Source organism: Pecten maximus, unplaced genomic scaffold (genome assembly GCF_902652985.1).
Source record: "Pecten maximus unplaced genomic scaffold, xPecMax1.1, whole genome shotgun sequence".
Lineage (NCBI taxonomy): Eukaryota > Metazoa > Mollusca > Bivalvia > Pectinida > Pectinidae > Pecten > Pecten maximus.
The window spans coordinates 1-27,001 of NW_022979256.1; the positions used below are offsets into that span (position 1 = coordinate 1).

General features: G+C 36.8%; 2 protein-coding genes across 2 annotated transcripts; both read right to left on the reverse strand.

Annotated features, from left to right (window-relative positions):
- Window positions 1-7,815: 7,815 nt before the first annotated feature.
- On the reverse strand, window positions 7,816-24,765 carry LOC117318399 (N-acetyltransferase ESCO2-like). Its single transcript, XM_033873385.1, has 11 exons — window positions 24,712-24,765; window positions 23,827-23,917; window positions 22,794-23,120; window positions 21,469-22,131; window positions 21,132-21,216; window positions 20,725-20,856; window positions 20,261-20,356; window positions 19,636-19,713; window positions 18,711-18,776; window positions 18,283-18,452; window positions 7,816-10,723 (listed from the first exon to the last, which is right to left on the reverse strand). Exons 2-11 carry the CDS (start codon window positions 23,898-23,900, stop codon window positions 10,594-10,596), a joined length of 1,821 nt encoding a protein of 606 aa, XP_033729276.1. The 5' UTR covers window positions 23,901-23,917; window positions 24,712-24,765; the 3' UTR covers window positions 7,816-10,593.
- LOC117318400 (piggyBac transposable element-derived protein 4-like) lies at window positions 12,008-13,631 on the reverse strand. Its single transcript, XM_033873386.1, has 2 exons — window positions 13,334-13,631; window positions 12,008-13,085 (listed from the first exon to the last, which is right to left on the reverse strand). The coding sequence occupies exons 1-2, from the start codon at window positions 13,487-13,489 to the stop codon at window positions 12,609-12,611; spliced, it is 633 nt and encodes a 210-aa protein (XP_033729277.1). The 5' UTR covers window positions 13,490-13,631; the 3' UTR covers window positions 12,008-12,608.
- Window positions 24,766-27,001: the final 2,236 nt, after the last annotated feature.

Genomic DNA, 27,001 nt, shown 5'->3' on the forward strand with positions numbered 1-27,001 from the left:
TCACATTTATACAGTCGCTCACTACCCTATCAAAGTTTCTCTTCCTTAGCAACGACTGGTCACCCTGTGGAGTGTGCGAGGAAATCCAATGTAAATCTATTATAAAAGCATAAAAAGTACTGAATGTTGAACTTACCATTTCAAGCGGAGAAGACAATGGCGTGTTGTGTATCCCACACAACCGAATGAATGTAAAACATGGGGCCTGAAATAGACTCAAAGATTTTCATTTCATTACCGATAAGATGTTTGTTAATATATTTGAAAGTATGTTAGAAGTCTTGCACTGTCTGCTAATTATGAAATATAAATGATAGATGATAATATACCAGCATTGAGAATGAATATGATCTCCAACGACATTTGTGACATAAATGTATCAAAATTTCAATTTTCTTGGAGATTCAGCGAACTATGATTAATCTAAAAACAAGAGACCGATGAGACCTGTATCGCTCACCTGGATATTTCAGTGGTTATGACAAAACACTCGAGTTTTATAACAAATACTTTTCCCAGTTTGGAATCTGCCCCTCGGTACCATGCATAACAGTCAACACATTCCTTTAACTGACATTTAGCTATCTGGTTTCAAAGAAGACTCAAATCAAAATATGTGAGCTATTTTACATTATAATCCTGTATCAGTTCATCATCCAGATCAAATCCTCAAAATCCATTTGGCATACCAGTAGACTTAAACGTTGAAGGATCTTTATCAATTATCCCCTTTTGGCCTCGCCTCTCCAGTCTTTTGGGATCAAGATCTAATTGGACCAAATTAATTTATTCTTACCGGACACGAGGAGTTTCCTATATTTCCCCTACTGGGCCCCGTACCTCAGACCCCTGGGGCCATACACACGGTTTATACGAAAGCGTCCCCTTTACCAAAGGATGCTTCAGAACCAAATTTGAACCAATTCATTCTTACTGAACAAGAAGGGTTTACTACAGTATATTTTCCCTATTGGGCCCCATATCTCAGGCGTAGTGTTAGACAAATGCTTTAACAAAACCTTTTCATTTCTACAAAGCAAAAAAGGGTTGGCTATATGTATATATATATCCCCTACTTAATATTGGACCCCGCATCCCATATTTATGGGAGAAGCACACACGGTTTACCAAATGAAGCTTCAGATCTTTGGACCAAATTAATTCATTCTTTCATAGCAAGGATTTGAATATTTTCCATATTGGGCTCCTCATCTCAGGCATTTGTAGTTCGAATTTGTGCATCAGGGATCAGCATGTCACAACGCGGTCCGTGGTGTAGAATTCCACTTCATTGCAGCAGGCATCAAAGACTTGTGTATGAGGTCACAACTGTATACCTAATCATAGCATTCAAGTCTTATACTGCTATATTATATGATTAGTATACAGTCATGAACAACGGCAAATATCAGCACCTAAGTACAGTCATAAAGTGATGTGTTAATAGCTTTCAACACTTGAACAAAAAAAAAATTAAATATCAGCCCCCCCCCCCCCAAAAAAAAATATTAATCTTTTAAATCTTACAGTTTTACTCCGGCAAGGGAAAGTTTAACCCCTAATACCATGTATTACTATGCCTTTCAACACTTGCAGCAAAAACAAAGTCCAAACATTAAAAAAAAAAAAACAGATTTAAAAAGAAAAAATCATTTTTGTTAAGTTTTACTCCAGGAAGGCATAGTCTTACTCCAAAGGGACTCTATTGCCAAATATCAGCACCCTAGTACAATTATAAAGTGAAGTATCAATACCTTTTTTCAACACTTGCAACAAAAACTTAACGCATAAATATCCTAAGTCCAAAAATTTGGAAATCTGGTGTTTTTCCAAAAAAAATCATTAGTTTAACTCCAGCAGGAGATAGTTTAACTTTAGAGGGACTCTAATGCAAATTATCAGAACCCTAATACAATTATAAAGTGATGTATTACTACCTTTCAACGATTGCACCAAAAACTTAAATATTCAAGTCCAAAAAAATTCAAAAAATCTGCTTCTTCCCCAAAAATTCTTATATGATTAGTATACAGTCATGAACAACGGCAAGTCATAAGAACACTTAGAGTAGGGTTTGATAATTAGACTGCAGTTATTCAAACAACGTCAGCTATTGACTTGTTCGCTATGTTATGGTTTTCTAAATATTTGTCTTCTAAATACCTAGATGTTAAGATAGGGTATACTGGTACTTGAGGTCTGGCCAGCAGCTGGATCAGGGGGGTGTACGAATTAAGAAGAGATATTTGAGAACATCAGTTAAGTAACGTGTGCAATGGTGAGGTTAAAATACTAATTAGGTTATAGAAGTCACGTGACTTATTGCCAAAAAGCCATCGGTATTGGGACGGTGTTGATCGGTGTATTTTTATGCGATGTCCTATTTGTGTGTGTATAGGGACATAATACTTTTTCATTCTTATCAAGTTGTGTTCAACTTTAACGTATTTATTTCTTATCATTTCCTGTCTTATAATTATAATGGGCTATCAGAATAATGTATTCAACGAGTCATGAACAGAAATCAATCCAGTCTACTTAGTAGTCCCAATACAGAGATATTAATATTTTAGGTTCAGCATTTGAAAAGAGACAAACACATAATATATCAGACGAAAGAACCAATAAAACCAAAATAGATTTGAAATTTATTTCATTTGATATTCCTACCGCGTAACTATAGATACCATATGCCAGATATTCCGTCGCGGAATAACAGACACCCTCCTGCCAGATTTAAAACTTGGTGTTTCTGAATCGTAGTGACCCTAAGAGACATCAATTGATGTCTGTCCTACTTAACGCCGCATAACAGAGGTGACGTTTAATAGAAATGTCATACAATGTTGTACGCTGTGAAAGAACCTTATATTCCAAAGACATTTTGTTTTGTGACGTTCTGCTTTTCCACCTAGATATCTTTATGAACAGTCCAAACACGATGAAAAGCATCAGATCGAGGCAGACTTACACAATGTTGAGTTTCATGATGGACTAGATAACTGAAATCGATATTTTAATATTTACCTGACATGCTACTCGTCAAAAAATAGAGTCACGTGATACACCTGCTTGCTGGTTAACTAGGACAAAGAAAAAAAGAATGGTTTATTGAATTGCTAGTTTTATTATTCCGAGAATTCTAAATATAGGCAGCGCGATAATAAACAGCGGTGCATTAGATTTCATACGTTACTATAGACTGGCCACCAGACCCTAAGTTTTGTTTGTTAAGAATTGCCACGCTAAATTCTAATACTATATTATCTTGCTCTAGTTTGCACCTTAGGAATCAGACATATCCGAGGGATGAAAATCACGAAGCTCAATTTTATTGATAATTTTAATATTCTAGAGATAGGGGTCAGTGACTACAATTGTGTGTATATCGTAAATTACTACCTGTCATTATACACGATATCGACGAGTTTAATTCTAATAACTAGTAAAACTGTAATACAATTAAAAATGTATTTGATTCAAAATAGCATGAAATACCAAATACGATATCTGTCTGAATTCATTCAAACCGTTTTGGAATGATATGGATAGCATGAAGCTTCAGTGGTATTGATATCAACCATGAACTGAGATACAATTTGTCATGACCATGTTCTGTCTCTTCATGGGGAAGCTGTCTGCTGCGGTGCGCACCTCATTTCAATATGGCGTTGTCTGCTAGACAGCAGGTATACGCATTATTCGTTCCTGCCAAAATATATTTTACAGTAAAATGACGTAAAACTGTCCATATTATCTGTTTCCATGTTCACTCCAGAGTTACTTTCTTAGGGCAAATTTGTTGCAAATAAACTGGTTTAGGTTTGGGTTTATGGTTTAAACTTGGTTTTCAAAATGGTTTGTAAACTAAAACTGGTTTGCTCTTGAGAAACAAATGCAAAATTCTAGTTTTCAATATGGTGTCTTTGGGAGAAAAAGCTTCAGAGCAGTATTTGAAACGTTAATACCTCCTGAACGCACAAAAATCCCCCGAATCCCAAATTATGTTGAAGACATACTTCCACAATTCAATGCAATTACAGGGAAACGCATGCAGTTCTAACAGACTTTCTTTCAAACACAAGGGAAAACTGTCATACCAATGGGAAAACAATTATTAATATTTATAATTCATATTTTATTTGTCCAGTCAAATGACACTACAAGCCATAGCTGGCAAGTTTGGAGCACGTAGCGCACTTCAAGAGCACATTCTGCATGTGTTTTGACAACATTCGCCATCTTGTTTTCAGAAACGAAACCTTCCAAACCACAACCGGTGGTGGTTTGAATGGTTTAATAAACTAGTTTAGGTTTATCAGAAACAAATGAATGAACCGGTTTCAGTTTAAATGTGGTTTGAAACTGGTTTACTCAACAAATGGAAAGTTTACAGAACCGGTTCGAAACTAAAACTGGTTTTAGGAGAACAAATTCGCCCTTAATAATAACTCGACATCAGACCGGGTTGTTGACCTCGTCACGCACGTGTAAACTTACCTGTGCATACCCAGTGATCCTCCTCATATGCATCACCTGACTGAAACCTGATAAATACTTAAGTAATAGGGAATTAGCCATGGCTGAACAATCATTTTATATGTGCATATTTTGTGTAACTACAGCATACCTGTTCTTCGACGTATGACGTCATGATAAAATGTGTTCTAATATAATAGAGCAGACGGCGCATGTCATTTACAACTTTCATTTCGGTTCGTTAACATAATTAGGATAGTACCCGTTCCCAGCATACCCTGTATCAGGAAGAAGTTTGTAACCACTACGGTATCGACACAAAGCGAAGATGACTGACAATATTCCAGACGATGGAATAGGAGTATGGCTTGACACTAGAAATGAAACTATCCGAAAACTACGAGAACTTGTTGATAAACTGGAACTGATGCAAATGAATGTTAATATTTCCAACCTTGCTGCAACGTCAGCATCAATAGTGTCTGGGATTGGTTCAACCGTCTGTTTTGGACTTTCCTTCGCAACATTGGGAGTAAGCATTGTTCCTGGAATCGTATTGGCAGCGGTTGGTGGAGGAGGCGCAATAACTTCAGTCGGGGCATTTATTGGTAAACATTTTCACCAAAAGGGTTTATTGAAGAAAGTCCAGCGATGCTTGGACAATGATAGACGCGAGTCTAGACGACTCAACACAACACTCGCCTCACTTCGAAGAACAGACAGTGGGACAGAAGTTTCCAAAGGGTTAAGAACTGTAATTGGAGGTGCAAGAATGGTTGCTCGCGGCATCGACATCGGAGCTGACGTAGCAGGCATCGTAAAAAGTGGGGCCAAGGCAACAACTCGTACGGTATCAAAGGTGGCAGGTACTGTCGTGTTTGTTTTCGACATTCTACTGTTACCACTAGACATCTATATCCTTGTGGACACATCCATCAAGACACACAAGGGATCGACACACGAAGCAGCCAGAGAAATACGTCAGATCGGGACAAATTTGGAGAGGGAACGGGATGAGTTTCTTGCCAGACTAGATGATACGATTTGATGCTTTGAATGTGTTTAGTAACACTTTTCCCCTTCTTTACTCATAAAATGTCGCTCTCCATACTTGATATGACCTGAAATGTTAAACGTTAAATAAATACTAATATTTTCAAAGTATTAATCTTTGCTTTTGCTTGTGTCACTGTATCTTGTTTACAAATGCCAAGAATTCTAAATATAGTAAGCGCAATAATGCGTAACGTTGCAATAGACTCTCAAATTTTACAAGTACGGTGTAAGTATTTACCTGTTGCGTTTGATGTTAACACATACAACATTTACACAGGTAATGTAAATATCAAATCATCAACTAAAATTCGTTATTGACATCATTATGAACCTAACAACAATGCATTTCTGAATATCGATTATTTACGATATAAGGCTATACTCAAAAAGAAATACCACATTCATACACAGCTAGTAAAACCGTAGTGCAGTTAAATCTAGTGAACAAGTAGACAAAGTTGTATCAAAAGCAAACAGAAACGTTGGACTCATCCTTAAAACCTTTAGCTATATGAAGAAAGATGTTCCTAACCTTTTTATGAAACATTAGTACGTCCATGTCTTGAAACATCTGTCGCTTTATGGCCAACAAAGCTAAAAAAAGACCAAGCGGTCATGGAAATGTCCAAAGATGTGCTACCAAATTAATATCATCCTTAAAAGACCTCATATCCAGAAAGAATCAAAGCACTAAGTTGACAAAGAGTACAGGAGAATGAGGGCAGACATGACAGAAGGTTATAAAATTAAAAATAACATAGATGAACTTGACAACAAAGTCTTGTTCAACCGAGAAAATCACAATACCAGGGGTAACTCTAAACAAGAGGCCCAGAAGGCCTACATCGCTCACCTTGATATTTCAAAAATTATGGCAATATACTATAATTTCATATATCTAATATTTCTACTATTTTTATTCTTTTAAACTGCCTGTACCAACAATGGTTCAAAACACAGAAAAGGAAAAGGATTATAAAGTTATTTTTTGCTATATTTCCACTATTGGAGACCCATTTCTTCTACCCATAGAGTGCCATATATTTTATTCACACAACATTAGATCCCATTTGCCCAATAATACTCCAGAATATTTTCTTGGTTGGGAAAGAATTCAAACACCAAGGAGTGTCAGCCCCATTATTTGTAGAAGTCATTAACATCAATATTACCAAATGGACCCCTTTTGGCCCGCTCCTTAGCCCCATTTGTACAATTTTGAATCCCTACCTCTTAAGGATGCTTCCAATCAAACATGAGCAATGAACATAACTTAGTTTTAGAGAACTTGTTTATATATCTTTATATATCCCTTTAGACTCGCCCCTCAGCCCCCTGGGGGTCAGCTGGACGATTTATAATTTTTTGAATGCCCACTCCTGGGGAGGCTACCAGCCAAATATGATAGATATCCATTGTTTAGTTCCAGGGAATAAGTTGTTTATATTAATTAAGCCAAATTGCCCACTTTTGGCCCTGCCCCTCAATTTTGAATCCCTACTCCAATGAGGAAGCTACCAGTCAAATATGAGCAATATCCATTGCTTAGTTTCAGAGACTCCTGTCGACCCCGCCCCTCAGCCCTACCATTGGACAATTTTGAATCCCTACCCAAAGGATGCCAGGGTATAGCATAAACTCAGACCAGGCGAGCTAACAAGAGGCCCATGGGCCTTAACAGCCACCCGAGTTTTGAAATATTTCAGTTAATTTGACCCTTTTTTACCATGCCCATCAGTCCAGGGGGTCAGTCAGAGCCAACATGTGCTTACCATCAAGCTATCATCCAATACCGGTAATGTTAATCAAGTTAGAATGAATCCAATAGAAATTTTGAGAATTTTGAAATTTAAGTCAATTTGACCCCCTTTGGGTCCCTCCCCTCAGTACCTTGGGGGCCGAGGACCATACAATTCACAATTTTGGTTAACCTTCGCCATGAAATGTTTCTGCTAAATTTCATTCTTATCGGTACAGGGGTTTCTCGGAAGAAGTCGAATTTGTAAATTGTTTACAGATGCACGACTAACAAAAGGTGATTAGAATATGTTGGTCACTTGAGACTTGTCTCAGGTGAAGTGTCGGACTTAAAAAGTTGATAGACTGATGCCAGGCCAAGGCAAAGCCTAACCAGCCCTTCAGGCCATGTGATCAAATCTATCCTATATTCATGTAGTTGTATTTGATTGTGGATCTTTTGTACAATCTTTGAAGCTTTAAACATTCCTTGCTAGAGAAGATGCCCAAACGGCAACATTGACAAAAGACAAATATCATTTATCGATTACATAAAGGAAATTTATTACATGATCCATTTAATGTAACAACTTTAAAATGAGGAAAGAAATCAACAATGCTATACTCTAAAATTAAACTACAAGTATTAATGAATCCAAATCTCTGACCACTTAACATGTAATTGTTGATGTCTTCAACTGAACAACATACATTACTCCATCACATCATTAGCTATTCCACTGGTGATGGAGAGGTCAACCCAGCTTGTGCGAAATCATAACAAAACTAGAACTGTCGCCAGGATGGCTGACTAATACCCCCGCAATCTACATGAGTCAATGGTGAATTGGAACTCTTAATTAGAGGCTAACTAAGATAAACCAGTAATATAGTGACCAGTTGCCATAGCAACCATAATTTTGAGAAAAAGAAAGTGGCATGCACATCTACACATGGTTCTCTATATTTGTGTGAAGTTTAATTGAAATCGGCCCTTCGGTTTAGGAGGAGTTGTCCGGACAAAATGCGTCAAAAGACAGACGGACGGACAGACAACCTGATTCCAGTATTCCCCCCCTTACTTCGTTGCGGGGGTATAAAAACATGACATAGTCCTTGTAAAACAAATAAGTAAACAAACTTCAAGAGGGAGTTGCTAAATGATAGTAAACATTTCCTATGAAATCAAACATAAACATAGAAACCAGTTTTCTAAACAAATTTGTACTCTTTCAAATATATCTTCAAAATAAATCTTATTAACTGGTATATATGAACCTAAATCATAACAAAAAGTGGACAAGTCTGGAATAATTGCTGAAGCATATTCACCAGTATAAATGAAAACTAAACAGTTTTGATTCAGGATAGTGTTTTAGTAAATTCTCAAGCCAGATAACGACCCCTCTATTCATCAGGTTTCATTTGATATAGCTACAACACCTAATGATTCTACAACTTTATTTTCAAGTCTTGACCTCTATATGTAAATCTTAGGATCATAATAAAAGGTCAAAACATTACAATATACACACACAAGTTAATATGAGAGAAAATACTTTGTTGCTGAAGATTCATAACCTGACAAAAAAGAGGAAAAACGGTATTTTCTTAATATTGAATTTCACTTGTCACAGAATCTCAAGATACACATAAGCATACCGCTTAATATATAAGTTACATATTCCTTAAAACAAAGGCACGAACCAACAAAAATAATCATATCTATTGAACTTTAATTCAAAACTACACCTTATCACATTATCACCTGTGATCGAGAGGAACAACTACAGAACAAGCAATCAGAGGATGGACCAATTAACAAAACCACAAAAAGCCAACATAAAATAAAGTTTGATTTATCATTTAAATTAAACTAGGAATATCCGAATATTATCTTCAAACTAGAAATATGTTCATTAGTTGTTCTCAGAACCAGATGTTTTTGTTACTGACCAGATTTATAAATTGTCCTTTTGTGTTATCCATAGTGACTCCTTAAACATAAAAAAATATGTATTGTCAGTTCCTGTGTTATGAACCACTGATATCATGATTTTCTCGTACACCTGTACAAGAATATTAACTGAATTCATAATACTTCTGAGTACTCATATATGTTATATTTGCAGTAATTTTATAAAGTATATACTCTTTCAAAACAAACAAAAACTCATTTTGATTTTTTGATTTTAATAGAATTAATGACACCATATTGCCAAACCAATAGAAATATCTAGACTTTCCCCTTGGAGGTCAAAAAGAAAATCACGACAAAAATTACATAAATTGTATTATATATATATCACTTTAGCACTGTCACAGAATTCGCGAATTCCCTATTTCGACATTCTGATCTCATCAATCTGTGTCATCATTGAAATAATTGTAGCATCATATCATAGTGTCATTAATGAGTAAGAGTCTAAAGTACCTGTACAGAATTGATGCTTGACTCCTTATTAACTTTACAAAAAAAGGTGCAACCCTATTGCTATCAGTGAATTCATGACAATATCGGTAAAACCCCCAGAACGGTTGGATATAGAGATGAAGGGTAACACTAAATGCTACTGACCACCTTCTGGTGAGGACATAGTAAGCTGCAGAAAAAAAAAATTGGATGAAAGTGCAAGAGGAAAGTAGGACATATAAGTGGAAATATTACTGCTTTATTTGGATAACATATATGGTTAATAAATATTGCACAAGTCTTTTTTACTACTTTGTTTAAAATACTGATCATGATAACAGGAAAATGCAACACTATGTACGTAAAGTAATTTCATTTTGTCTATGATTTTTGCTTTTGGTTTGATGACATAATATATATATATATAACCCTTTATCATGAGTTGACTATGATACCATCATGTATGACATATGAACCTTGCACCTTAAAGTAAAATATCACTAATAATATATATATCAGAAGCATACCAATACTATTAGACATTCAGGTCAAACAAAAGTATATTTCAATGTAACAAGTCAACATTCCAGCTAAATTTATCTGTTATACCTAAAACAGAATGTCTTTTCCCGCTAGGTCAATCACAGTCACATGGGATATCTTCCTATGAAAACTGCCAACAAATCCTCCTCACGACTGGTCAGATTATTGATATGGTCGTATTTTCTTGACAAGTCAATCATTTTAAAATGGGATATCTTCCCCGACGTCAAATTGTTAACGAGTATGACTGTTAATTAACAAAACACTTCATTCAATTCCTTTCCTATCTAGAGTTCAAGGTTGACATCACTGGGACTGACTAGGTACTGACCAGTGTCCACTACACTTTGACCACAACTGCAGGACTACCCGTACTTGTACACAAGGAAGTTTGGTGTTCCAGTGTACTTAGTTGCCAGCTGTTTTCCATCCGGTGTCGGATCCGAGAATGCCATCTGCTTCTTCTCAATGAAAACACCATACTCGAACCATTGCCTAGAGGAAAGTAAGTGAGAGCTATCAGATGTATCCATAATGTACATAAATTACTTATAGCTAGTGCTATATTCATTTTGTAAAAATTAACTAGAAATGTCTATTAGACATAAATGCTCGCATCAGCAGATTCCTGAGATTAACTACTTACTACTTACTTACATCGGGATGAGTACCACTATATACTCCCCCTCCCCCAAAAAAATTCATGGCGGGGGCATCAAAATTCATGTTGTCCCCAATTCTATTACAATCTAAATCCAGGGTAAAAGAACCAACAAAAGAATTTAATGCAAGCATTATCATCATAATGATAAGCCAAATTATTGTCACCTGCAATCTACAAATATTCTTAAATATTACTTCCTCTAGTTTCCTGAATCATACTTAATGTATTTTTAAAATGATGGACTCATTATAACAAACAAATACACAGTATTGGTAAGGCAATTTTAATCTGTGTACCAAACAATACATTTAAACAATACAATGCAGTTAATTAATCCCTCACCAGATGTGAAAATATATGCAAAGAATGCTAAGATGATGAATTTCAGTATGAAAAAATAAAAAAATATCACTAATTTTAGTATGTGATATCAGAAGTTCAAGTGAATCCAAATAGTGCAGGAGATCAGGCAGAAGCAACTTTTTTTATAGGTCAATAGTCGAAATGTGACCTACATTTGATACAGACTTACATATATAGGTGAACCCATGTCCGAAGTATGCAGTTTCAGTGACAAGAACTGCAGGAGACACAGTAAGACAAATTTTTCCTTTGAAATAAGTCAAAGGTCAAAATGTAGGTCACCTTGACCTATTACATGACACACTGCCTCTCCTAGGTGAATCTGTGCTCCAAAAATGAAGTCCCAATGACAAGAGTCTGGACAAGATAGACAGATGGATGGACAGACACAGCATAAAAATGTACCCCTCTCCCTCCCTACAAAGTATATACCCGTCTCCCTCCCGACCAAGTTCCCAGTGGGTAACTAATAAGCCTGTGTTTATCATGTCACATCTTGGGGCCTTCTAGTTTAACCCTAGAGCTGCTGCATTGTTTCATCCTTGGTACCTGCCAGTGCTGAATTGTTTGAGATTTAACTTATTTTTATACTCCAATTTTTTTATTGTTTTAAATTATTCAGATGCATCCCTGTAACACACTGAGTGTGTGACAGTTCAGGTTTTTAACATGTTTTTAATGGATTTGACCATTTAAATAAGCACTTGATCAAAATGTAATCATGTAAACAAAAAATAACAGAGACAAATTCATGAAATTCTGCCATCCTTTGAGGATTTAGTTTAGTGACAAAAATTTAACAAATCAAATATAGAATGAAATTAAAACAACAAACAACTTTAATTTGCCACTTCTTTCATTGTTGAAAACACTAAAAGTAATATTGGAAATATTCAAGGGAGATAATCTATGGCAAATTCAAGGGAGCTAATTGATTACAAACCTGAAGTACATGGCCCTCCATAAATGAAACCTTAACATTAATAGTAGGCCTTAAGGCCCCTTTAACATTAGGTCATATTCCTTGACATTTCCCCATGCAGTATATAACCTCTTAAATAACTTCATAAATTAACATAATTATTTCTAAATATACATCTATGTTGAAAAGTTGTTTCTGTAACAAGATGTACGATGCTGTGGTACAAAGATACACTCTCATACTTGCGAATTGTTAAATCTCACACTTACATTATAGCTATAAATGAATAACACTAGATCTTTACGCCTCTTAAATAACTACATTATGTAATATATAATAGCAGCACTGATGAAAAGGATTACTTTCAAGGCCAAACGTCATCGATATCTGACACTGTTGTTTGGGTGTTTAGTGTATACATGTACAATATATCACTCCTCCTGTCCAAGGTTCCTGACTGCAGTATGATGGTGTCTTCTGTAGGCCAAAGTATAGTCCGACACAGTATGATACAGCTCGAAACATGGTGTGATACACAGTGCAACTTTGCATTGCTTACACTGAAAATTGGTGTCATGTCCAGTCCTGTTTGGCACCTTCACACCAGGGTTCTGTGTCCTGAAGATATCTGCCTCAGCAGGACCACAAACGATACACCGACGTTGGGCATGGACCTTTTTCCCTGTTGGTGGTAGGTGGCAAGGGAAATGTCTGGCACTGAGACGCTGCAGAACTTCAGGGGCTGCTCTTCGTCGTCCTGAGGCTTCTGGACCAGTCACTCCGGAGTCTTCAACAAGCTGAGCTACAAGCTGCCTCCTAAATAAACGATGAGGAACAGGATGATCCTCTCTGTGCTTGTAGATGTGGTAGGCATTGAGAACAGCCAGGCCAAGAGTATGGAAGAACACCTTCGAAAAAAAGAAAAGAAATTAGGAACAAATTATACCAGAATAAATTTACTGCATATATATCTACATGTACATTTGTAAAGGTGTCTAATGTACAGCAATTTCCAACACTGATCACACTAGAATTTCAGAATAGCCAGTTCTCTACTTTGAAAATATAAGGTATAAAAGCTAGAACTCGAAATCAATACATTAATCTAAAAAATGTTTACAAATAAGTGTTAAATTTCTAATCTGATTCAATTTACCTTCTTCCACCACTTCAAAGTTTTCCGTTGAAAGGATCCATAAGTCACCATTTGGTCACATCTGTCGACGGCCCCCATGTATTTATTGTAGTCCAGCACGCAATCTGGCTTCCAAACAACATTTCCCTCATAGTCTCTCTTCCCTGTCGGAACCATTTTACCTGATAAAGTAAAAAAAAATTTTAATGGTTAATAAGCATCAGGTAATATTGATAAATGTATAACAAGTTCAAAATATGAATATATTCAAGATAATATAACCTGTGCTAAGCCTACCCAAATATTCATCAATAATATATACGTTTGTTTTGTCAATCCATACATGTACTGAGCAGTATGTGTATACATTTGGTAATACATTTAAAAGGCAATAAAAGTATATCCTTTACACTACATATAAAAAAAAAACTTTAAGGGAAAAATTTCATTAAAATATATTCTTAGAACTGGAAGAAAATGCTGCTTTTTCTGTTTTAAGCACTTTCCTGATAACTTAAAAAAAGGTTTTATTTCATCTGACAAGTGTCAATCAACATACCTTCATGAATAGTTGTAAGAAGGTACACATCCTTCTTGTCAGCAAACTTAACAGCGGTCAAGACTCCATTGTTGAATGTGACTGTATTCCCATCAATTGGACGAGTCTCCCTCAACATCCTGGGAACACCTTTTCTGTTACTGCGTAGAGTTCCACATGCTAATGTAGCATTCAAGTATAAGTTATAGTACAAATGAGGACTGGTGAAATAATTGTCAGTGAACAGTTTATATCCTTTGTTCAAGTAGGGTTGAATGAGACGCATCACCAAATCATAGGTCACTCCATATTCTGAGGGCACAGGTCGACACTCCCTCCCAGTAAACAGCTCTAGCCTTGAGCAATATCCATTTGCCGAGTCACACAACATGTAAACCTTTATGCCATATTTTGTTGGTTTGTCTGGACTATAAACTCGGAAATGCAAATTCCCTCGCCAAGGTATCATGCCCTCATCTATGGCCAACTCCTGGTGTGGTGTATACACCCTCTCAAAGTTCTCCAGAATCTTCTGATATGGACTTCCAAGCTTTTGTAGTGGAGAATAGTTCTCCTGCCCCCTCTGAAGAGCCATGTTGTTGTCCGAGAGATGCAGGAAGCTCATGATGCTTAAAAATCGATCCCTAGACATCACAGTCCCAAAAAATGGAGTACTCACAACAGGATCAGAAGACCAGTAATCTTGGATGTTCGCCTGCGTCACTAGCCCCATAGCAATGATCATCCCAAGAAATGCCTTCATCTCGTTGTTGCTAACTGGACTCCATTTCCTAAGGCGTGAATGGACTGGAAGCGTTCCATGACTGGCTAGGAAATCAGCTGCATATCTGTTGGTTTCTTGAACAATGGTTGAAATAATGTCTTCCGAAACAAACTCTTTGAAGTAGTCCAGGTGAGTCCGTTGGTTTTGTTCCAGGGTCACTCCCGGGTCTGCGGTGAAAGTGAAAGTAGACGTCTCTGCCAGTCTACCACGTCTCCAATTTTCTTCTGCGAAGGCGTCAAAAGGCTGGTCAATCTCCTCAACATCATCCATCTCGTATCCCTCAAACTCATCACTATCGTTGTCGTTAAAAATCTCCTCAAATAAATCTCGAAATTCCGGTAAAACATTGATCAAGTCGTCCGATAAAATGCTGTCCGCCATGTTTGTTTACATTCGATACGACAAAGGAATATACAGAGTGATCATAAATAAATGCAGTAAACACATTCACTTTGACATATTTACGTGCTCTTTCATGATAAAATACAACATAAGGCTTTAGTGTTCGAGTTTCAGACATTTAATAGTCTCAAAACGCGATAGATATTATGGAACAACGCAAAATGCAAGCTAACTGTGCAGACCTCGGGTCGACACCGCAGTTTCAGTGACGTCATTATCACTGCGTGCTTATCCAATTAGTTATCATAGAAATCGTTATTCTGCGGGATTCCGCAGCTTTAAGCATAATACGAATATATATATATATTATTTTGAAACAAGGGCCCAATGGGCCCAAATCGCTCACCTGCAATGCAGTGATCTTTTCATATATGGATCCTGCAGTTATTTGAAAGCATGCTACAGGACCAATATAATGTCTCTCTGCACTTTGGCTTTTCACTAAAAGTCATTTAAAGATTTAAGCATACTTGATCGACGTGACCTTGAATGAAGGTCAAGGTCATTCATTTGAACAAACTTGGTAGCCCTTCACCCCAGCATGCTACAGACCCAATATCAACTCCCTGGGACTCTTGGTTATTGAGAAGAAGTTGTTTGAAGATTTTAGCCTTTTTGACCCCTGTGACCTTGAATGAAGGTCAAGGTCATTCATTTGAACAAACTTGGTAGCCCTTCACCCCAGCATGCTACAGGCCAAATATTAGGTCTCTGGGACTCTTGGTTATTGAGAAGAAGTCGTTTAAAGATTTTAGCCTTTTTGACTCCTGTGACCTTGAATGAAAGTCAAGGTCATTCATTTGAACAAACTTGGTAGCCCTTCACCCCAGCATGCTACAGACCCAATATCAACTCCCTGAGACTCTTGGTTATTGAGAAGAAGTCGTTTAAAGATTTTAGCCTTTTTGACTCCTGTGACCTTGAATGAAAGTCAAGGTCATTCATTTGAACAAACTTGGGAGCCCTTCACCCCAGCATTCTACAGGCCAAATATTAGGCCTCTGGGACTCTTGGTTATTGAGAAGAAGTCGTTTAAAGATTTTAGCCTTTTTGACTCCTGTGACCTTGAATGACGGTCAAGGTCATTCATTTGAACAAACTTGGTAGCCCTTCACCCCAGCATGCTACAGACCCAATATCAACTCCCTGGGACTCTTGGTTATTGAGAAGAAGTCGTTTAAAGATTTTAGCCTTTTTGACCCCTGTGACCTTGAATGAAAGTCAAGGTCATTCATTTGAACAAACTTGGTAGCCCTTCACCCGAGCATGCTACAGACCCAATATCAACTCCCTGGGACTCTTGGTTATTGAGAAGAAGTCGTTTAAAGATTTTAGCCTTTTTGACTCCTGTGACCTTGAATGAAAGTCAAGGTCATTCATTTGAACAAACTTGGTAGCCCTTCACCCCAGCATGCTACAGACCCAATATCAAGTCCCTGGGACTCTTGGTTATTGAGAAGAAGTCGTTTAAAGATTTTAGCCTTTTTGACTCCTGTGACCTTGAATGAAGGTCAAGGTCATTCATTTGAACAAACTTGGTAGCCCTTCACCCCAGCATGCTACAGACCCAATATCAAGTCCCTGGGTCTTTTGGCTATTTAGAAGAAGTCGTCTAATTTTTTTTTAGCCTTTTTGACTCCTGTGACCTTGAATGAAAGTCAAGGTCATTCATTTGAACAAACTTGGTAGCCCTTTACCCCAGCATGCTACAGACCCAATATCAACTCCCTGGGACTGTTGGTTGTTGAGAAGAAGTCGTTTGAAGATTTTAGCCTTTTTGACTCCTGTGACCTTGAATGAAGGTCAAGGTCATTCATTTGAACAAACTTGGTAGCCCTTCACCCAAGCATGCTACAGACCCAATATCAACTCCCTGGGACTCTTGGTTATTGAGAAGAAGTCGTTTAAAGATTTTAGCCTTTTTGACTCCTGTGACCTTGAATGAAAGTCAAGGTCATTCATTTGAACAAACTTGGTAGCCCTTCACCCCAGCATGCTACAGACCCAATATCAAGTCCCTGGGACTCTTGGTTATTGAGAAGAAGTCGTTTAAAGATTTTAGCCTTTTTGACTCCTGTGACCTTGAATGAAGGTCAAGGTCATTCATTTGAACAAACTTGGTAGCCCTTCACCCCAGCATGCTACAGACCCAATATCAAGTCCCTGGGTCTTTTGGCTATTTAGAAGAAGTCGTCTAATTTTTTTTTAGCCTTTTTGACTCCTGTGACCTTGAATGAAAGTCAAGGTCATTCATTTGAACAAACTTGGTAGCCCTTTACCCCAGCATGCTACAGACCCAATATCAACTCCCTGGGACTGTTGGTTGTTGAGAAGAAGTCGTTTGAAGATTTTAGCCTTTTTGACTCCTGTGACCTTGAATGAAGGTCAAGGTCATTCATTTGAACAAACTTGGTAGCCCTTCACCCCAGCATGCTACAGGCCCAATATTAGGTCTCTAGGCCTTTTGGTTATTGAGAAGAAGTTGCTTGAATGGAAAGTTGACGCCGGACGGACGGCCGGACGGCCGGCCGGACGGACGACGGACGGACGACGGACGCCGCGCCACGGCATAAGCTCACTTGCCCTTCGGGCAGGTGAGCTAACAAATGAACATTGATAATTGTTTACGATGCATGAAAATCGCATCTGAACGAGTAACATACTGTGTAAACGTGTGGAAATCTGCACATCTGTGTCGGCCATTTTCAGCGCGGAAATCCCGGAGATATGACGTAATTAATTAGAATACACATCCCTGCTTTTGGTGACGTTTTGTGCCGCCCGTTTTGTGGGCTAAAAATACCGCCGTTTTGGGGAAATACCATGTTTCTCAAACAAACGACCGTATTTCTCACTTGTGATTACGAGTTTGGTTTTCTTGTATGGTTCGTACTTAGATAGGAATCTAAACTTACTTCAAATGTAAGTTTTTTATGTAATTTTTAATCATTTTTTACAAAATTGATTACTTCAGGCGGGGATTCCACTATGGAGGGACTAAAACGTAATTTTACGGGGATAGCACGCGACCAGCAAAACGTAATTTTACGGGGATAGCAGCTCTAGGGTTAAGAGGCAGACAGATCAAATTTTAAATGCAATATTTTCAGGGTAAAGACCGGAGAACAACCAGTTATAGATATTCTGAAAGTCTCCAGAGAGCATTATCACATCACAAAGACACACAACTCATGTTGGACTGGTCAAACCAATTAAAACTGATATTAAACGGACAGATTTGCTCACCTGACACAGTCCAGCAGTTTGGAACCAATGCCCTTATGTCTTTGCTGACAGTGTACCCAGATACGGCTGATCCCTACTAAGGCTGGCTGTGGCTCAGACTGACAGCACCATGGGCGATGTCCAGGCTGAGAGGTCTGACTCGACTGACTGTCTCCAATCACAGCATAACCCTGGATCACAAACACATCTCAATCATAACTCTTTTTCATTGAAATTATGCTAAAGATACAAACAGTGAATCTAATAATTATTTTCCAATACCTTGGTACCAACCTTATATATACCCGAGTTAATGTTCAGAAACATAATTTAACCCTGGTATCTTTGAATTCCAGAAAGTTGGTCTTCCCAACTGTTGAGCTAGTTCAAGGTACAATATACATGTGTTCAACACAAAACAATTAGAAGTGTAATGGTTTGGTTTTTACCTGGCTGACTTGCTCGGCTACACAGCAACCCTCTATCGCTTTGTCATCCGAGATATACAAGAACACCTGAAAAATGTAATGATCATACCTTACACTGTTCAGAAGGAATTAAACATGTTCATTTACTATATAATAAAAGCACTAATTATACAATGACACATCAAATCTCGAAAAAATAAAACAAGCAAGAAGTTTCCATACATCTTTATAATTTTATATACTTATCTACCAAGGCACCTACTATCACTACAAATGAGAATACAAACTATACCTATACTACATAACCACCAAGTCCTTCTATATAAATCTCAATTTAAAACATTTTGTTAACTGAAGCTTGTTAATCTAAACAAGAGAGATATATGCCAATGTATGCTATGGAGTTAGGCACCATAATCATATCAATACCTGTGCTAACGATTGGACAAAATTTCTTAGTCATTTGGCTAATTTTTGTGAATATACTTTAGCCAAAACACATGACATGCTTAATTGTACTTTGCTATATTGGCTAAAAATGTAGTGAAAATAGCAATTGTCTTTAGCCAAACCATCTTAAGATTAGCCATTGGCAACATGGCTTATGGCTAATGCAAGCACAGTTATGAACAATGTGTTACCGAAATATGGTAATGGAACTCAGTAAGTTCTAGACTCAACAAGAGGGACATGGGCCTTAATTCCACTAACTTGAACTAAGAACTTGAGAAAAAGTTTGAAATATGAAAAGCTTATGCACGGCGGACGACGGACGAAGCATGATGACTATATGTCATCCTGACCCTTTGGGTCAGATGACCTAAAAATCTACTTTTCTTACCAGTTCTGCTCCATGACATTAAACTTGCGATTTACGACAGTATAACTACCAAAATTTACCAGCAAATCTCATCCAATATATCATATACCCAGTGTAGAGCATTACCTTGTATCCATATTTAAAAGCAAGGGATGCCTCAGGAAAGCCCAGTTCTTGTCCCATGATCTTATTGATGTCGTCCACCTGCAATGTCATGAAATACAATTTTAATTAAAAAATGTATCTATGGTTATACAATATTGAGCAGACATAAAATGTGCAGGATACTAAGGGTCCATTAGAGGCCAGTGTCCTATTCCATTCAACATATAACACTACGTTGACACACAAGTCTGAAAATATGAAAAGGAAACATGTGGTAGAGTTGTGATTAAGGAAAATGTTCAACTCTTTTGTTTCATATACTCCCAATTTCATTAAAAGTTTGAGGTGTAAAAGGTATGCTCATTTAGGTAATCTGTTATATCCCTTCTTAAAAAGAGTTATATTTGCGCCAAGAAATATGTGTAATCTTTGAATCATAGCTATTTGTTAATGTAACACATCGGTCTTCAGTCGGAATATATTAACGATTTAGAGTATACAAATAAGAGGGGTAACAATTAAATTTCATAATACTTAACTTGCATCAGATCAAGTTCTTAAAACAAGGGGAGGTAATTCCATGTCATGACGGCGTGTAATCAAATGGATGATTGTATATTTTTGAGAGCCGAGTCAGGTGTCTTACCTTTTTGATAGCGTACTTGGGGTCGTCATGCAGGACCATGATAATCCGGCTACCTAGGTCTGGATATTCTTGGACTACCCTCTCCTTCTTCCATCCCTAAAAATGCAATTAAATACAAGATCAGTACCTATTACTGTTTGTTGTGAAATTCAAGAGTTTCATTGTCACTTCTACACATTTTTAAAATAATTAATAAGTAGGAATTGACTTTTTTAGTGTTATAAGCTATGATTTACTATTTGGATTAAGTTTTTACCAGAGCATGAAAAACGTCTTATACAGTTAAGGCTTTAATATCTTTTACTGGAATTTCAAACCTTATTTTTTGGTAAAAAAAAAAAAAAAAAAACATGTTTGAACAACACGAGTCTATTTTATAAGTTTTTACAGTTTGAATGCAATTCATAAGCATGTCACTTTTACCAACAATTCTTTGTTAAAAAATGTTGAATGAAGGGACTTACAGGGAAGCGGAGTGCTGTTAGAAGACTCTGGTGGAATTTGTTGTGAGTGGTATCGTCCGTCGGATCGCCTGGAGTGTACACCATACTGCAGACATCACATTGGATCGCACCAAACTTCTTCTGGCCGGCATCCTATTCAAACCAATACAACCTCCTTATTTTTCAATGACAAATGGACCAGTATTAAATTACAAATTCTGTTTTCTACACTTCCCTATTTACCTGTCATACATTCATGAAAATTTGCAGAGTTTTTTTTCAATCTCTCATGGAATATAATAACTGTGTAAGCTTAATTTAAAATCACATTTCACATGTCCTGAAAACATCTCACAGATTCCTAAGATTTAGCAATTACAAACACCAGATTGATAATTCAACCAGCTTTAATTATAACTTAACCTTACCAGTATCATCTGTTCCTGGGTATCTTTGTCAGGACGTAAACGATGTCGTGGCGACACTCTCGGTGACGAACGCAAGTTGGACTTACTGGCAAAAAATTAAGAGATTTTTTTTCTATCAAGTACAGATTTATAGTAAAGTCTGATTTAATATGATATTCTGACTTGAATGTCCAACAAAATCAAGAATACATGAAAAAACACAATGATGTTTGGTATCAATAGAATTGATAGTAAGTGCTGTATTATCCAAAATGTACTATTATTCAAAACTAGAATTTCTGGTGACATTGGCGCTTCTAAAGATTCAAAAATTGTACCAATTTTAGTAAAAACAAACCTCCGGCTTAGCAATGGCGATGACCTTGGTGAATTTTGAGAGGAATTAAAAATGGGGAAGAATGTCTTTCCCGTAACTGGATCCTTTCCTCTGTTGCGTAGACTTGGACCAGAGACTACGGATGTGAGGTCAGTCATACTGCTGGCGAGTGAAGAACAGTTTGAAGCAGAGTTGTCGTTATCTTTTGTCACATCTGAGCACACGTCAGAGCTATCTGGAAACAGGTCCTCTGAGGCCCCAAACTGTTCTGGCTGGACAGATGTCAGACATTCTGGTTCTGCAGTCGACACTTCCGACATAGTACTGTGACAGGCAGAATCCGTTGTTGGTGTGTCTATATTTATCGAAGTTTCTGAGAGTTTGCCTTCAACAGATTTACTAATTTTGGATTCCTTTACCAGTTTCTTGGATTTCTTCTTTTTCATCAGTCCAGCACTTTTTGAATTCCTTGAAGGAACAAATTTCAAGTTGAAACCTTTCCGAATAATGACACTGCTACCAACCACCTTGCTAGCAGAAGCTGGACTTTTGTGTTTGAAAAATTTCCTGCCATTTTGAGGTGTATTACATGTGTTGGATGTTTCATTGACAGCAAGAGATTTCACAGTTGTAGTTTTTGCTTGTGTTTTCTGGAAGATTTTCCCATTGGTATTTGATGTTTTTCTGTAACAAAAAATCAGTACAATATATTTTGCTTTTAAATGAAATGTAAGAAGTTAAAGTAACATAGATTTCATGAGAGATAATTAGAGGATTATCGCCCTTAGACTGAGCGATCAGTTAATTCCGGAATTTATTAGTGTGCCGTTTTGGTTACTAAGAGATGTGAGATAACATCTGGCTTATTCAGCGAGACTCGTAGGTATGTTGTATTGTTATGCGACAATATAGACGTATATAGAGACGTTTTAACTCTTAATTATGTAAATGTCCATTGCATGTCAACATTAATAATTTGTACTTGTGTTTATTTACAGATGACTCTGGTCATTGTTACATGATAAATTAATAAAACGTCACACGTCAGACAAATAGAACTTGATCTTATTTAATAATGTTTATAAATATCTTTTTGCATGAAAGCTGAAAAGTGATATGCAAATCTGTTATTGTTTATTTACATCATTGGCAGCATGTTAAAAGTTCCTAGAAAATGTGTACAACTTTTAACAATCTGTCAGCTGTCAGCTTAACACTCTAATAACCCATTTTCAAATGCTGTTGTCTAGACTGCCGTTTGCAGTCTGACAAAGGAAACAAATATTTTCAAAATCTCACTTTTCATTTGCCGTATGTTTTAAAGATTAAATAATATGGTGTCTGACCTGGTCCTCAATACAGCCATAGAGACATCAGAATGGGGACTGCTGTCCTCGTTACTAGATTTGAAAGTCATCACATCATCTTCAGAGACTGAATTATCCTCCGAGAGTTTTGACCGAACCTTTTGAGCTGCCTTTCTTCTACCTGGTGAATTAGGGAAGTTTTTCTTCTGTCTACCACCATAGAAGGATTTGGTGGTAAAAGATTCCTCGGTTGGTTCAGACTCATTGTCTGATGTTTCATCAGTGATCGAAGGTGAATCATCAATTGCTGTTGCTCTTCGTTTTCTGGGAGGTGTATTTTCTAGCTGACAAAAATTCAGACTTGCTCTACAAGGTAACATACAAAGCAGTAAACAGTTATTTGTCAAATTGCAAATGATAAAAAAAAATTATTAAGCTTTTAAAGATCGTGAAAAGTACTTCAGAATTTTCAAAGTGGTAAAGGATTCAACATAACATCAGCAACCAGACAGACTTCATAAAATAATTTCTGCAACAAATTTTCACAACAGATAATGACAAAGTGACAGGACAATAAATTGAAGATGACACGCTATATACAAAATTTGCATAAAAACCTGGTCATTATCAATCATGTCAATTCTAATGCTTCTGATAGAGCCTGTGACCTGACCTAGTGTTTACTAGTTTTACACTCAAATGATCATGATCTGGACAAAGAAGAGTTCTCTCTAATCAATAACATTAATATTGTGGCTAGTGTTTAGCACTATTTATCAAGGATACATACTCCTTTTCCAGAAAAGAAACTGTCCTACATGGGCACCAATGTAACTGAGAGAATTATTTTATCTATTTCAATGCATCTGCTAGGGATTGAACCTTGGGCCTCTGACTTATCAGTCTTATATATATATTCAGCAGATTGAGCTAAAGAGAAGTTTTCTAGTCTAGTCGATCAGTATATTGTATCTAGTATTTACAAGGGTAACAAGGATCATAAAAAAAATTTCTTTTAAACATTTCGTTTTAAAACATCAACAGAAAATTCTGTATTAATTTATCAATCAACCTTGCAGATTTCTTGTCGGGGGAAGATTGCCAGCGCCGCTTTCTGGTCCTTGTAGCCATGCTTAGAGTGACCATCTAGACAAAGCAGTCCACTGAAACAAAATTAATCGCACACTCGTAGATTATGATATACTGTAGAAATGCAAACATAAAAAGGTGCAAGTTTTAGATACAGGACTAATTATAATTACCTTGAACTTAATTTTGTTGAGCTCACATGAATTAGTTCGCATAAACAGTACACAATTGTTTTGCTGTATCACAGGGGCTCGGGATTTTGAGTAATATATGACATCAGTTCACAACACTATAAATGAAGTATCCATAAACATATTCTGAAAATTATGCTGTTTGATAAGTGATATATACTGATATACATGTCATTAAAAATCCCCAAACCGAATTCCTGCGTGCTGTATATGGGATTCCGCATAAGTATATCTGCCAGTTTCTTCTTGTTCTTGTTTGCACCCAGACAACTTCGTCAAAATGTTAAACGTCAACGACGTCTGATTTATATTTGGGAAAGTATACGATGTGTGTGTGGGGGAGGGGGGGGGGGGGGGTTCCAGTGGTCAGATACACTTTATAATTCGACAGTGCAATTAATGTATTGCCTTCAAATAAGTTGGTGATATTGAAGAATACTATATTGGCCTGGTTTCTATATCAATATAGTTCATAAACTTAATGCCGTTAGCCGCCTTGACTGACTTATGTAAGTGCGATATGTTATTGCCCGCCTAACGTCACACACCGCCGCGATGTAAATAAACATGAAATAGTAGGCCTAAGTTAAACCATGCAAACAGGATGCAATGATTGGTTTCAGAAATGGCAAAACTTTAAGTATTGTATTAATTGACAATATAATGACAGAGCTCACCTTTTCACAACACAAAACTGAGTTTAGCAGATCGTAAATGCTGACATATCATTCACGGTTAAATTAAGAAGGGCGAACTTGGCGCGGTTGCCGGAATAATCTATTTTGATTGGACGATATAAATAAAAGCGTGAACTCTAATCAGAACCGGAAGATTCGGGACGGACGGGCTGTTCCGGATTTACTTATATTCTTCGCCCACTTTGGAGCCAAGGATCAAATGAAATTGATAATTGATAACCATCATCATCATCATCATCATGATCTTTCTTTTCCATAAATTGATAATAAGCATTCCATTTTACTTTTTCTCTACATAATTATATTTACAACTATACCACTAAAATTATTAATATTTTGAAATGAAATCATCATCATTCTTCATTCCTCAAAAATGAGAGTACATGTATATAATAATAGTATTTAGAAAGAAATTATGTTGTTTTGGTAGTCGTAACTACAATGTCTCTTATTTCATGGACATATATTTACATGTAGTTATCAATATTGAAGTATACGTTTGCAGCTTTTCGGAGGTAAAATGCACAGACTAATATGAACTCTTGATGAATCCAGAGACCTATATAGGTCTCTGATGAATCGTTTCATTTTCAAAATATAGTTTTTCATGGTTGCCCTTAAAAAGGGTCTTGACGAAATCCTCTTACGACAAATTTTCAAGTTTGGACGCCAAAATAATCAATTAGTTTAGTCATAAATGTGTCTCTCAGAAGAAAAGTAGACGTACAATTATTGGTGAAGTGTCTTATTGTATCAACCATGGGCCGCTCATAAATTCTACAGATTTGTCACTGTTCATTTGGCACACACGTCAACATTTTACATATATTCGGCGTATTTAGCATAACATATGGTTTGCTATATGAATTGTGTATGCCTTTAAACCGCTTGAAGTCACTATCAGCATTAATTCTACTTGCAAGCGAGGCGAACGGGGTTTAGCGCAAAACGACCCGTTACCCTTTTGGACTGGTATTTGATATCAGAACAATTAATATTTAGGTCCTGTATCATGTATTGTAGCTAGACCATTGTTCTAATGTAATGCAGTTCTCGCCTGAACTTGGGCCAGTAGGTATTCGAGGACCAATAATAATGTACATGATATAAAACAGAGTTTGTATCGAACCCCGACCGCCTAGGTGAAAGGCAAGTGTGGTCATTACCACTGTGCCACCCGACCACCCATCTACCATTAGATGATACCATCAACTCAATGTGGTGATACCATATACATTGAATTCGTTAAGTGTCATTAGTGATATGATAACTAAATAAAAAGCAACACAATGTGAAACAAAACTTTGATGCTTTAGTCATGTGAATATCAACTAATCGACAAGTATCGAACATCTTGGCCAGTTCCCCCAAGGCACCGAATCAAATAACATCTCGGCCAATTCCCAACCAAGGCTCCGAATCAAACGACATCGCGGCTAATTCTGCCAGGGCTCCGCATCAAATAACATCTCGGCCAATTCCTTTTTTTAGGGTACAACATACTTTTATTGCCCAGACATCCATGCATAAAGTCCACTGCCAGGGTTGGGACCCTGGGATCGGTGTCCGAACAAATATGTCCTCGTGCAAGAGGGCTCTCATTCTATAATTGTATTATATTGTAAATATGTTTTTCTCTATACATCATGTCAATATGTGAAAACAGAATAAAATGAATTTGAATTTGAACATACAATATTGTACAATGTACCATTCATTCATTCGTTCATTCATCAACCATTCATTCTTCATCCATTCATTCAATTATTTTGAAATCGTTTATTCATTCAGTAATCCACTCATTCATTATGTAAACTATAGACTCATCCTATACTACATTCATCACTCATTCATTCTATACCTCCATCATTTATCCACTCAGTTCTATCTATTTCATAAACAAATTTCATATTATAAATATTTTGAATTACTAGGCAGGTAAATAGATAAATGATAATCTGTGGGCAAAGTATACAAATGGTTCGGTTGGTTCCCCCCTGGCATTAACCATCAGTCACTTTAGTATGAGGCTAAATTTAGAAGTCACTTTTGCAACCTGTTAGTATGTTCATTAAATGGATATGTAAAAAATATTGTTTACATGAAAATATGCCCACACAGAGGTAATAATGCCACAAAACAAATGATAAATGTGATTATCTACTTGAGAATAAACAGGTGCAAAGTGTTTAAAAAGCATAAAGGGAGAGTACTCTTACATGATATACAATTCAATTATTTAATATTTCAACAAATGTTCCCCACTTTT

Excerpts from the sequence above, each read along its gene's own strand:
- LOC117318399 (XM_033873385.1), bottom strand. The coding sequence starts at position 23,900 with ATGGTCACTCTAAGCATGGCTACAAGGACCAGAAAGCGGCGCTGGCAA. Across the intron at positions 19,714-20,260 it reads CCAAGTACGCTATCAAAAAG|GTGGACGACATCAATAAGAT; the intron begins GTAAGACACCTG and ends ATGACATTGCAG. Across the intron at positions 18,453-18,710 it reads TAGCCGAGCAAGTCAGCCAG|GGTTATGCTGTGATTGGAGA; the intron begins GTAAAAACCAAA and ends TTTGTGATCCAG.
- LOC117318400 (XM_033873386.1), bottom strand. The coding sequence starts at position 13,489 with ATGGTTCCGACAGGGAAGAGAGACTATGAGGGAAATGTTGTTTGGAAG. Across the intron at positions 13,086-13,333 it reads CTTTGAAGTGGTGGAAGAAG|GTGTTCTTCCATACTCTTGG; the intron begins GTAAATTGAATC and ends TTTTTTTCGAAG.